The following is a 13,324-nucleotide window of genomic DNA, read 5'->3' as shown; positions in this document are numbered from 1 at the left end:
GATTTGTTACTAATAATTTGTTTTTGACACACTGGGGTACCTTCACTGAGAATGGAGAGTAGAGAGTGCTGGTTGAATCATGATTTATTTTATTCACTTTTGGTTTTATTTGTGAAACAGGCTACACAGCAGGCATCTTCATCTTCACCCAAACTGAGTGATACGTCACGTTCTTCCTCTTCCTTGGAAAATACAGAAAAGACACACAGCAGTTTGGCCTCCTCCTTATCTAGAGAAAGACAGTCCTGGATCGACATAGTTAATAGTTCTGCTGCTGCTGACGATGAGGGACAGTCTATAACACTTGCTGTGAATGTTCACTCACCTGCACCCTCAGAGGCAAACAGTCGCAAAGCCCTGGAAAACAGCTGTGCCACTTCAGAAAGTGAATTTTTGAACTCTTTGTCTAGTGATGACACTTCTTCATTGAGTAGCAACCTGGACCATCTTACTGTCCCAGACAAGCCCACTGGATCAAAGATGGCAGACAGAGGTAAACCAAGACGTTGTTTACTCTTCTCTAGAGAGCGAATATTTGTGTATAGATGTGGAACTCGAAGGTTAATTCATAAAAAGAACATTTAAAGGCGTGAATGATAATTCAATAATTAAATAGTTAGGTGGGGCTAAGCACAGGGGTTACTTCTGAAAAAGAGTGTATGTGGAAGATTCCAGCTTCAAGGCCATTAATCACCCACTGTAAGTGTTACTGGCCAAATGCTTACAGGTATGAGACATGCGATTTCCCACCAATCTGAGGAAACCCTTGACTCCTTTTTGGTCCCATGTCCTATGCTCTGGAGCCTGTGGTGATTAGATCAGGATTTTGTAAATTGATACTTATAACATTGTCTTTGTGGCTCCAAACAAATGGAGAGCCATCACCTTCCCTGGACCATGACCATAGTCAAGGTCTGGGTCCTTGCTGGTTGGCTTCTGAAGGTGCTCGTGTGGTTGAAAGGAAGACAGACAACTTTCATGCACTTTGGAAGGCAGCACTAGAACTTTCAAACACAAAGGTGAGCACTGTTTATGCTTTTGAAATAAAATAATTTAAGTCTTAGCAAAGGAAAGAGTTAATGGAGTGTAGAAATTAATAATGTGAACTTTCTTTTTTTAAAAAAATTTTTAATGGTTATTTTATTTTTGAGAGAGATACAGAATGCAAGCAGGGGAGGGGCAGAGAGGGAGGGAGACACAGAATCTGAAGCAGGTTCCGGGTTCTGAACGCTCAGCACAGAGCCCGATGTGGGCCTTGAACTCACAAACCGTGAGATCATGACCTGAGCCGAAGTCAGATGCTTAACTGACTGAGCCACCCAGGCGTCCCTATAATGTGAACTTCCTTAATACTCTGTGATAATTGGTCTTTATCTTTTGTTCAGACAAGCTTTTTTTTGTTTTGTTTTGTTTTCAATCATGATGCATCTTTTTGGATAGTCTGTACCTTATTTATTTATTCAGGTATAAAACAAGCTTACCTGATCAAAAGATACTGAGCAATGAGAGAATGTTGAGTTTGGTTTGTATTTTTTTCAGTGTACTAGTGAGAAAATGTTGACCAGTGAAATTCTCAGGATAACATTTCTAGAGTGGCCCGAAAACACAGATGGCTGCTCTCCCCTCTTCCCTAGCCTGATCAGGGAAAGTTTCTTTCAGTCCTCAAATCTCCAGATAATACCCATTAATTTAATGTTTGGTGTCAGGGTAATTTGAGCCAAGTATCACAACTGCAGGCCCAGTTGTGTGTGTATGTGTACACAGTATTTTGAAATATACAAATTGGAATGCTCAGGCTGGGGACTCCACTTGCCAAGTCACCACGATTGTCACCACTGCATATGGCCTTATCCAAATACTTCACGCAGTTGAGTTACCTGCCTGGCTACTCATGGCATTTTTTGCTTAATACCCCTAATTTTAGGCCTGTGATCTACTTTACATTTGAAAAAGTGGAGTGAATGAAGTAATTGGTGAAATTACTCCTATGTCTTACTCCTATGAAATTACGCCTATGTCTATAGGCGAAGGAAGTGGGACAAGGAGGAGAATGGAAACAACAATGAGGAGTATAGGGGGAGTCACAAGTGAACTCTGAAGAATGGACAACAGTAGACACAAGCTGGCCTCTGGTTTCAGAGGTGCTGTTGTGTAGAAGAAATGTTGGGCATAATCTCTTGTCTCCTTGGAAGTAAAAACCGATGCAGATTGTGCGGCTAGTGGCGCAAGTAAAAAGGAGGTAGTTTGAAGTGCAGCGTAAGAAACTTCTTTTTAATTGGGGCACCTGGGTGACTCAGTTGGTTGAGAGTCTTGATTTTAGTTCAGATCATGATCCAGAGTCATGGGATCAAGCCCGCATGAGGCTCTGTGCAGAGTGTGGAGCCTGCTTAAGATTCTCTCTCTCTCTGCTCCTCTTCCTCCCCAGCCCAAACCCAGCTTGCATGCACGTGTGCCCCACTCTCTAAAAAAAAAAATTAAAAAAATAAGTTTCTTTTTTATGTTGAAAACAGTTCAAGATTGAATGGGTTTCTTGGAAAGTAGTGCATTCCTTGTCATTGGAGGTTTTTCCTCATTCTGAGACAACCATTTTCATTGGGTTTTAATTGCATATCACCTATTGATCACAATTTTTCTTCTTACAAAGATATGCTGAAGAGAGGATTTAAGTATCTTGAACTGGATGGCCTCTAACTTGATACTTGGAAGAGGCTTCCAGATTCAAGGCTGCTTGAACTAAAGAAAATCATGCAAAGTAGCACATCTATTATTTTCTAGGTGAAAACTCTTACTTTACTCATGGGGCCATGCGTAGAACTAAAACCTGTCATGTATGCACACGTGCACGTGTGCTCTCTCTGTCTCTCTTTCACACACACACACACACACACACACACACACACACACGCACACACGCACACACATACACACACACACATACACCACCCCCAAATGAGGATGGCTTTAAAAGCAAAATAGAGAATAAAATTCCATTTGCATTCTTTGCTAAGAGATGACCCTGCGGATTAAGTTTTTCTTTAGGACGAATAACCTGTGAGTCATGAGAAGATGCATGCAGCTCTTGTCCATGTCATTCTGGGAGTGCAGGGGCTGCAGAGCTGGCTGGGGACCAATGTCTCTTTTAGTCTAAGGAAGAAGAAACCTGGTATTTTTAAATTTTGAGTTAAGTGCAGATTGACTGACAAAATCTCTTGACATGAAGGTATTCCTCTCAGTAGAAAGGAGGAGAAAATAAAAGTATTTTTCCCTCACCGATGTGTTGGCAGTTGCCATATGTTACAAAATTTTTGCTGATGATCTTCCCCTGCTGCTGGGGATTTGGTTAAATTCCCAGAAGAGTTAAACCACATAAAGTCATTGCTATGGAAACAGAGACCAGGTCTTTTTTTGCGTTTGTGATGATTTGCTGTTGAGCAATCAGTCTGCATATTATGCTTTTTTTTTTTTTTAACGTGTGTGTTGGAGAATAAGGTAGCTTTTCACTTCTGTGGCTTCTAAAAATTATTCTTTTTAGCTGCCAATTAAAAAAGGAAAAGCCCTGAAGTTCCTGTGCCTGAAATATTGTTCAGGGTGTTTTTATGACAGGGATTGGAATGTCAACACAGTCCAAAACAGGAGTTAGGATTTTAGATTAAGTCGCAGTCTCAAGATGCATTTGCTGGAGAATGAGGCTTGTATCCTAGAAAAGATTCTTATAGGTTACTGCGTCCTGAAACAAGCAGACAGCGTGCATTACAGCCTTCTTTTTATTTTGACAATGAGAGAAATATTTTGCAGTTAGGCAATTACAATTGTGGCTGCTAGAATTTTATACTGAATTTAAGTGGCTTTTTAGACATCTCTTCCCTGTGGTGTGAGCTAATAAAAAAACGCAGGGTGTTAATTGCATCCTACTGCCTTTCTGCTTTGGGAGTTCCAGAGTTCCAGAGCTATCCAGATTCCTCACAGAGTCTTTCCACAAAGCACAGTGGGAAAAGAGGTGATGGGGTCAGTGGAATAGTCCTCTCAGCTCGGTTTTACACTGTATCGTTTCCTTCTTTTGTGAGAGGTTACTTGGCCTGGTACTTATGCCTCTGTGATAATGACTCACATGTATGTCTCTATTTACTTTATGCTGACAATGTGGAGATGATTTTATGTATGCTTACATAAAGGGTATGGAGTGACCACACCCTGGATGCTGAAAAGCTGAATAACCACTAATAAGACTAACGCTCAATTTATGTGAATAAATGGTCAAGTAAAAGGCCAGTCAGAATCAATCTGGGCATCATGTTGACTTAAAAGAATTTTTAGTGAAGAGACAGGCATTCTAGAGCATGCATGACATCTCAAGAATGGGACATAAATGAACCAGATTTTAAGAGTTAGTAAACATTACCAAAATTTTTACACAATCTGAGTGCAGACAGGATGGATGCTACATTATTTTAGTTGGCTACTTCAGATGTTGCTGTAGAAATGATGTGGCATGTCTCTTTAGGAAGCAAGAGGATAATTAAAAAAACGTTGGATACTGAAGTCCATTCAATTTAGCCTTATTTTTTTGACTACCTAACATGTACTCATGACCGTGTCCTACCAGGAAGACACAGATGAAGAAGATAAAACTTCTGGCCTAAAAATTTTAACATCTGATGGGGAGAGTGGGAGGAATAAGACTTATTTAACAAAAGAAAGCGAAGTAAGTGCCACAGAGAGATAGAAGGTACTCGAGGGGTTTAAAGGAGAGCAGGCGTTCAAAACAGAGAAGGTCACATCTAAGTAATCTGTGATCCAGGTGGGAGGGTCTGCACACAGAGAGGGGGGCCGTAAGAAGGAGGGATGGAAAAGAAATTTGGATGATGTTGAATGCTGGGCGGGTCGTTAGTTTATTTCAGTAGATCGTGGATGATTGTTTCTGGTCAGCGTACTCATATAATGAAAACAATACTTGAGAAAAATTATGTCTGCTTTAGAATGTGGGGTAGACACATATAAGGGGACACAGGAAATTGGAAGAGTGGGGAAACTTCTAGAGTAGCTGGGGTGGCAGTGGAAATGGGAAGCAAAGGAGAAACTAAAGGGTTTCTGTAGCACGCCTGTCAAGGTGAAGAGCGCTTGCTCTTTGTATCTCTATTACTTAATTCGGTCCCTGGATTTCCCAGGGATCCCATTTTTTGAACTATAATTTGAGAAGTGATCCCAAAATAGGGATAAATATTTACGATAGGATAAATCATGAATCTATGTCTCTCTCTCTCTCTAGGCTTATTTCTGCAGCTCTCTAGTCTTTTACTGATGTTTTATCTTCTGCTTTGATGGTAGAGGAGTTAGATTCTCCCTTTATAGCATGCTTTATTATTCAGTAGAACATTACTCTCCTTTGCATGATCTTCCAGGTAAATTTTTGGATTTGATTTTCAAGTTTAATTTAAAAAATCACATTTGGATTTTGATTAAAATTTTCTTGGCCTTTTTAGATTAATTTGCTATCTTTAAATCATCGAGGCATTTCATCTATGAACATGGTATATTTCTCCATTCAGGTCATTTTATGATTTTAAGTACAGTGTTTTTCTTATAAGTCTAGCATATATCTTAGTGAGTTTGTTCTTAGACCTTTTATAATTTTTCTTGCATTTGTGAATGGAGTCCTTTTATTCCATTTTTAAAATAATTATTATTGCTGTTGTGGAAATAGAAGGTTTTTAATTACATGTTTGTCTTACACTAGTCTCCCTACCTTACAGTTGGAAGTTGTTTTGTTTCTAGATAAATTATCCTATCTTTATGTGATGACCACTTTAGCTGGTCCTCTCTAATAGTTATGCTTCGTTTCTTTTTGTTACTTGTGTGATCGGAATTTTCCTGAAGTTTATTTGCTCTATTACTTTAAAAAAGTCTTTGGCATTATTGATTGCATATTATTTTTATTACCCAGTTAATTAAATTCTGCTTTATCTTTACGAGTTTTCTTTTAATTTTATTTAGAATTATTTTGTTTGACCTTTGCTAGCTCCTTAAGTTAACTGCCTAGTTGGTTCACTTTCACATCTTTTTTCCTAGTAAATATATGCAGGTCCTGAGTACCTCTTTGACTAGACCATGCGGTTTGTGTAATGTAGTGCTTTCACTGTTGGCTATTTGCAAACAGTCCATTTTAAGAGTAATTTAACTTAATTTCTTCTGCAACCAAACATATTTTTAGAAGAGTGCTTTTAAAATTCAGAGTGAGTGCTTCAGCAGCACATATACTAAACTTGGAACAATACAGAGAAGATTAGTATGATCCCTGCACAGGGATGGCGCATAAATTCATGAAACGTTCCATATTTTTGTTGACCAGGATTAAAATAAAAACTTACGCACACACAAAATATTTTTGAAAATTTCAAAGTGAATATGTTTTTGGCTGTCTGGATGGGATTCACAAAAGATCAGTGACAAAAGGTCAGTGACATAATTTGAGGAACCATGGTCTTTATAGAAAAAGATGGTAGGTTTCTTAATGACAATGGCTGTGGTAATCTCTCTTAGGGATATGTTTGCACAGTGCTGAACATGACTTCCCCTGATCTACATGTCTTCTTGAGAACATATACCTGCCATTTACACTATTTGCTCTAGGAAGAATCCTTGGTAGTTCTTTGAAATGCTTCTTACCTCATGGTCTCAGATTCATTTTTTGTCTTTATAATTATATTCCTAGCCCATTTTTGCTATTCTGGAGACCCTTGAATACATTTCTCTCTACTTAGCAGTAGCAAGAAACTGTGATGATACCAGCACGTGTCTGAATTTGCAGCTTGGGCAAATCGAAGGTCAGTTTTCCAGGCAGACCTTTTCATCAGGATAATATCTTAAGCCTTTGAGATCTATTCCTGCACTATCCTTCTGTTGTTAATTTCTAATTTTTCTCCTTACAATGTTATGCTTTCCTAATTAAAGCCAAAGCAAATAAGGTTCTATCTTCCTCAAACTACACAAACTATAGTAAGTATAAGATTGAAAAATATTTTTTTAGTAGACTTATATCTTTTTTTAAAGCCATTTTCGGTTCAGACCAAAATTGAGCAGAACATACTGAGATTTCCCATCTGGCCCCATCCGTACACATGCATAGTCTCCTCCATTATCAACATTCCCTCCACCAAAGTAGGATATTGTTACATCTGACAAGCCCACATTGACACATCATTATCAGCCAAAGTTCATAGTTTATGTTAGGGTTCCCTCTTGGTTGTGCATTCTATGGGTTTGGACAAATGTATAATGACATGTATCCATCACTGTGGTATCATATACAGTATTTTCACTGCTACAAGAATCTTCTGTACCCCACCTATCCACCCCTTACTCTCCTTACCTCATGGGCAGTCACCGATCTTTTTTACTATCTTCAGTTTTGCCTTTTCAGAATGTCATGTAATATAATTTGCAAACAAAGTTTTATTTCTTCTATCCCAATCTTTACATCTTTTATTTCCTTTCCTTGTGTTGCATTAGCTAGGACTTTCAGTACAGTGTTGAAAAGGAGTGGTGAGAAGGGAAATCCTGGCCTTGTTACTGATCTTAGTGGGAAAACTTCAAGTTACTCACCATTTATGAAGTTAGCTGTAGGTTTTTTGTAGATCTTCTATATCAAGTTGAGAAATTTCACTTCCTTTTTACTGAGAGTTTTTTTTTAATCATAAATGGGTCATAGATTTTTGAAGTGCTTTTTTTAAATATATATTGATAGGATCATGTGATTTTCCCCCCTTTTTAATCTGTTGATGTGATGGATTACATTAATTTTTGGATATTGAATTAGCCCCACGTACCTGGGATAAATCCCATTTGATTGTGTTATATGATTCTTTTTATACTTTGTTGGGTTCAATTCGCTCATATTTTGTTGAGGACTTTTATATCTTATGTTCATGAGGCATGTTGGTCTGTAGTCTTCTTTTTTATAATGTATTTGGTTTTGGTATGAGAGTAAATCTGGCCTCACGGAATGAGTCAGGAAGTATTCCATCTGCTTGCTTCTATCTTCTGAAAGAAATTGTAGAGAATCGGTATAATTTGTTCCTTAAATGTTTGGTAGATTCACCAATGAATCCATCTGGGCCTGTGCTGTTTCAGAAGGTTATTAATTATTATTTCAATTTTAAAAATAGAGACAGGTCTATTCATATCATCTATTTATTCTCATGTTAGTTATGATAGATTGTGTCTTTCAGGGGACTAGTCCATTTCACCTAGGTTAATTGAATTTGTGGACATAGAGTTGTTCGTAGTGTTTCTTCATTATCTGTTTGGTGTCCAGTGAGATCTATAGTGATGTCCTCCTTTCTCATTTCTGATGTTGGTGACTTGTGTCCTCTCTTTTTTTTTTTTGCTTAACTAGCTGAAAAATATTTTTACTTTTGGCCTATTTAGATACTTGGAATTTAGTAGGTATAATTTACTTACTGAGTTTTTAAGAATCCAATTCCAAAATTAGCTCATTGTGTTTATTTGATTGAAGGATAGGTGAAGGGGATGATAATGTGATCAAGAATGAAAATTTTGGCCAATTAACAAATATTTGTTGAGAACCTACTGTCCTCCTGGCACAATTGGCCTTTGGAAGCACTTAGTGAATTATAACAAAGACAGTAGTCCTCTTGGGTAGAATTTACCATCTCATGAATATGTCTATCCTGGCAGGGTAGGGAGATAATTAGGTAAATATAAGAAGATAATTTCAGGTGGTGAATGAGTTCTATTCAGGAAATGAAGTAGGAGTGTATAGGGTTGGAGGAAGGACCTTGATTTAGATGACTGGTCGGGGAGGACCTCCCTGAAGAGGTGATCTGAAAGCCAAATGGGACAAAGGAACCTATCTGGCAAAGTGCCCCAGACAGAGAGAAAATAAAATTCAAGGGCTCTAGCAATAGAATAAATTTTGTGGTTCAAGAAACAGAAAGAAATCCAGCGTGACTGGAACAGAGTGAGCAGGGGAAGCATAGGAAGGGATTGGAGAAGTCAACAGCAGCTGGCTTATGGGACGACTAGTGGGTCCTGTAAGGTGTTTGGATTTTGTTCTAAGTGCAATGGGATGATTTTGGAGGAACTGAACCTAGGGAGTGTTATGGGTGTGGCTTATGTTTTAAAAAGATTACTTCATTATATGGAAAATGGATATTAGGAAGCTGCAGTACACCCAGTATGTAGTTGTTGAAATATGCAAACAGTGAAATGATGGTGGTCTGGTCTAAGTTGGTAGCAATGGAGTGGTGGTGGGCGGGGAGCAGGGGGTCAGAAAAAATTATACATATGGGGTATATTGTGCACATAAAATATAAGAATATAAAATTCATAAAAGATTCTTGCCGAGTCTATCCCTAGTCTCTAAAATGCACTGCCTTAGCACAGAGTGAACATTCAAAGAGTATTTGATGAATTGGGTAAATGAATGGATCAGAAGTGGAAGGGAAAAAGTGGAATGAAGGTTGAGTTATAAGTTTTCCAGCACATTCAGTCTCTTGTATAACTAAGTGTAATTGCAATTCTTTAGAATTGGTATCATTTCCTGGGAAAATGTTTGCTGGGAGGGATTTAACTCCATATTTAAATACATAACTCTAAATATGTACACTGTGGATTTCCTCTAAGGCCAAAAGAAGGATGTTATACAAGTAATTATAGATCACGCTAGACTGTAATCATCGAGATAAAGAAAAGAGAGCTCCATCTTAAAAAAGGTAAGAGCAGGGGCGCCTGGGTGGCACAGTCGGTTAAGCGTCCGACTTCAGCCAGGTCATGATCTCGTGGTCCGTGGGTTCGAGCCCCGCGTCAGGCTCTGTGCTGACAGCTCAGAGCCTGGAGCCTGTTTCGGATTCTGTGTCTCCCTCTCTCTGCCCCTCCCCCGTTCATGCTCTGTCTCTCTCTGTCCCAAAAATAAATAAAAAAAAAAAGTTGAAAAAAAAATTTAAAAAAAAAATAAAAAAAAAAGGTAAGAGCATTTATCTGCTCCAAACCTTCAGTTTTGCTTAGTGAAATTAGAATAGGGTAACTTCTTTTTTCTTGCCCCACTACCCTCCCATTTTTGTATTTTGTGCTCACTTGTCTCCATCATGGATCCACATGGTTGATGGACTCTGCAGTTTTTGGAGCCAAGGTTGGCATATTTACCTATGGTACACTGGATTTATATCCTTGATTTTAGGCAATTTCCAGCTATTTTCCCCTTTTATTTCCCATTCAACCTCTACCTTGCAAATATATTTTAAAAAGAAAAAAAAACCCAAGGAAATGCCTTTTTTGTGTGCATGCCAATATGTTTTGTTTTCTTAGGATGTGAGCAGATATAAAAATTTGATGTCTGCTTTAAGTATTTCACCTAATCCTGAGTGCTCTTATGATTGGAAGAATACATTTCAGAAATAAATGGAATATTTGTTTCAAGAATGTAGAGCTGCATGGACTCAAGATTATTTCTAAAAATCCCTGCCACAAGATGCTATAATAATAAAAAAGAACAACATTAAAGATCACCCAGTAGACTAGGTTTGTCTTTTCAATAAAAGGAATAATAGGGTAAAAGAGTATTGAGTCACCTAACTTAATAGAAACATCACATACCCAAGAGAAGAAAAGGTGAGAGGCTTTGAAGGGGACAAGTAAAAATACTCGTTTTCTACTTGGATGCTCTTTCCCAGTCTGATTTCTCTATTTAAAAATTTATCTCACCTGCGATCGTTTTTGTTTTGTTTTGTTTTAACCACCTCTTTCCTAACTCACCTTCTTCCAGTGTTCTTTTCTCCATGTCTATGCTTTTCTCTTTATTGTACACAGAACCAGACTACCATCACCATGATTCAGCTTCGGGCTCCTGATTGGAACTGAATTATCCCCAGGTGCTCAGTTCAAATGCCTGAGCAGAGAATCTGATTATACAGCCTGTCTCCTACATTGCTGAGCAGCTTAGGAATTTCCTGGTCTGGTGCCCTGTGGCCCTGTGAGAACAGTGTTAGCTGTTTAAATCCTGGCTACTACCTCAGAGACAGAGGCTCTGGGTGGGGATTTTTCCCTTGGAAGACAGAATAGTGGGACCAGGGATCCGAGCCTTGGTCTGCCTGGTCCAGATGGCTGTCATCTCATTGACTGTATATTGCCTGATTTGAAATCTTTCTTCATTGGGCTTCATTCAAAAGGAAGTTCATGAAATATATTTAGCCTAGCATAGTGTTTCAGGCTATGGATTTGGGGTCATAACCTATGTCTGTCTCTTTGTGGCTTTGGTCAGAGTTTTTATATCTTGACAGTCCTTCATATCAGGGCTAATGTTTTTTTTTCATAGGGTCCTTACAAAGTTAATGAGATAATGTTGGTATAGTAGGTAATATAGTGCCTTTTACATACTAAAAACTCAATACATGATGGCTGTCTCCACCAGCTGTGGAAATAGGCAGTCTGTCTCTCAAAATTATACCGTGGTAATGTTCTTGGTTAGCAGTGTCCTTACTGTTAAAATGAGTTATCCAGATGTATCTTAGTTACATAATTCAAATATGTCTGTCAGTGTTATTTTAAGTCTTTTGCTATGATGTAGAGTTGTCAGAATCACTAATTAGAAGAAGCCTATGAAAGTTTTTGAATCTGTTCGCATCGATAGGTGTTCTCTTAAATAACGTTTGCAGTCTTAATAGCTACAAATAATGTCAAAAGAAGCATGTAGTTGCTCTCTTTGTAACAAGTGTCTTCCATGGCCTAGCTCAAACACTTGGAACATAGTGGAACATAGCGCATGAAGCAGGGAATACCGTTTTCTACGTAAACCTTTCCAGGCATTTCGTGGTGGGGAGCTAACATTGTCTTCCTTGAGACATCATATAGACTTTTTCAGTCTCAAACAGGCTTGCTTTCAAATTCTGATATGAAATATGGCATATGAATTTCCTTGAGCACGTATGTTCCAAATAGAAAAATAAAAACCACACTCTAGAAAGCACAAGGAAACACCAAAAATAAGATAGTGGGGGAGGCAAAGTTGAAAATACTGCATTTAAAGGGATAATCTGCGTACGGTGTTCTCGACAGCCAAATTCTGGGCCTCCAGGAGCCTGCCTGTCCTGTCAGAGGCAGACAATAGGCCGGGAAAAGTGGGAGGATGGGGAGAGAGCAGCGCATTCATCTGGCATAATCTTGGAAAGGAGCAAACTTCTAACCATTAGTTAAGATGTTGTTTTGTCTCATCTGCTGATGTCACCAAGAAAGATCTTATTTAAAAAAAAATCCTATTTCTTTCTGGAGTTTAAATCTCTGCATTACTTGGACCTCCGTTGAGAGGGTTTGCTAGTTGGATCCCCTGAGACATTTTGAGCTAGTCTAACAGGTGTAAAGGGTCCCGGAGAAAAAGTAGGTGAGCTGCTTTCTGGATGAGTCCCTACTTTTCACCTGTAACTCGAGTCCCTTTCTCTTCCAGTGAGTTGAAGCTGGGGTTGCATGACAAATTTGTGACAGTCTCGCCTTGCTGCACAGAGCACAGTCCATGGGCCAGCAGTTTGAGCATCACCTGAGAGCTTGTTTATAATTGAGAGGCTCAAAGCCATGCTAGACTGGCTGAGTCGGATTCTGCATTTTAACAGAAGCCCTGGGTGATTGTTTGCCTATTAAAGTTTGAGAAGACTGGTCTAGAAACTCACGGGCCTGCACAGTGTGGAATTGAACTTCTGTTCTTAATTCCATCGCTGATTTACATTTTGGAAAGATCACTTACTGTTTTTCAAGACTCTCCATTTTTTCCCCCCTCCATAAAATAAAAATAGTTATCATCTTCCTTGGCAAAGCCTTGCGAGCTGGATGAGATAGACTGTCAAGTGCCGTATGTGGTGAAGGGAGTTGAAGTCCTGTTATTTTATGTAAGAAGGACTGAGCTCTTGAGGGGAAGGCTGGCAATTGCGTGAACACTGGACTGTCAGAAAAAACTCACTTATTTTGCTGCAAAAGATAAGGGATGTGGAGATGATAAAGGTGACTTCTGCTTCCAATGTGAGATAGACCAGCGGTCTTTGGCGGCAGTCTTTTTCCTTGCTCCTTCTACAGTCTGGTTAAAAGAAGACAAATAATCTAATATCTCTTAATATGGAATTATAATTTAGAAGAGTATTTACATGAAAACATGAAAGGGAGAATTTATTTATTTATTTTTCTTTTTTTTTAAAAAAAATTTTTTTTTCAACGTTTATTTATTTTTGGGACAGAGAGAGACAGAGCATGAACGGGGGAGGGGCAGAGAGAGAGGGAGACACAGAATCGGAAACAGGCTCCAGGCTCTGAGCCGTCAACCCAGAGC

The 13,324-nt window shown here is 38.7% G+C and overlaps 1 protein-coding gene and 1 non-coding gene across 11 annotated transcripts in view; both read left to right on the top strand.

The window, feature by feature from the left end:
• IPCEF1 (interaction protein for cytohesin exchange factors 1) overlaps window positions 1–13,324 on the top strand; it is a 182,833-nt gene that overhangs the window by 151,328 nt on the left and 18,181 nt on the right. For all 10 annotated transcript variants that reach the window (XM_045058256.1, XM_019831406.2, XM_019831409.3 and 7 more), the window contains one exon: window positions 121–493. In XM_045058256.1, coding sequence (XP_044914191.1) covers window positions 121–493 — 373 coding nt within the window. The remainder of the gene's footprint in view (window positions 1–120; window positions 494–13,324) is intronic.
• On the top strand, window positions 6,235–6,337 carry LOC111560751. The gene has a single exon (XR_002742725.1). It is a non-coding gene; the product is annotated as a U6 spliceosomal RNA (small nuclear RNA).

Source organism: Felis catus, chromosome B2, assembly GCF_018350175.1.
Source record: "Felis catus isolate Fca126 chromosome B2, F.catus_Fca126_mat1.0, whole genome shotgun sequence".
NCBI lineage: Eukaryota > Metazoa > Chordata > Mammalia > Carnivora > Felidae > Felis > Felis catus.
This window is presented reverse-complemented; position numbering and strand designations above follow the sequence as displayed.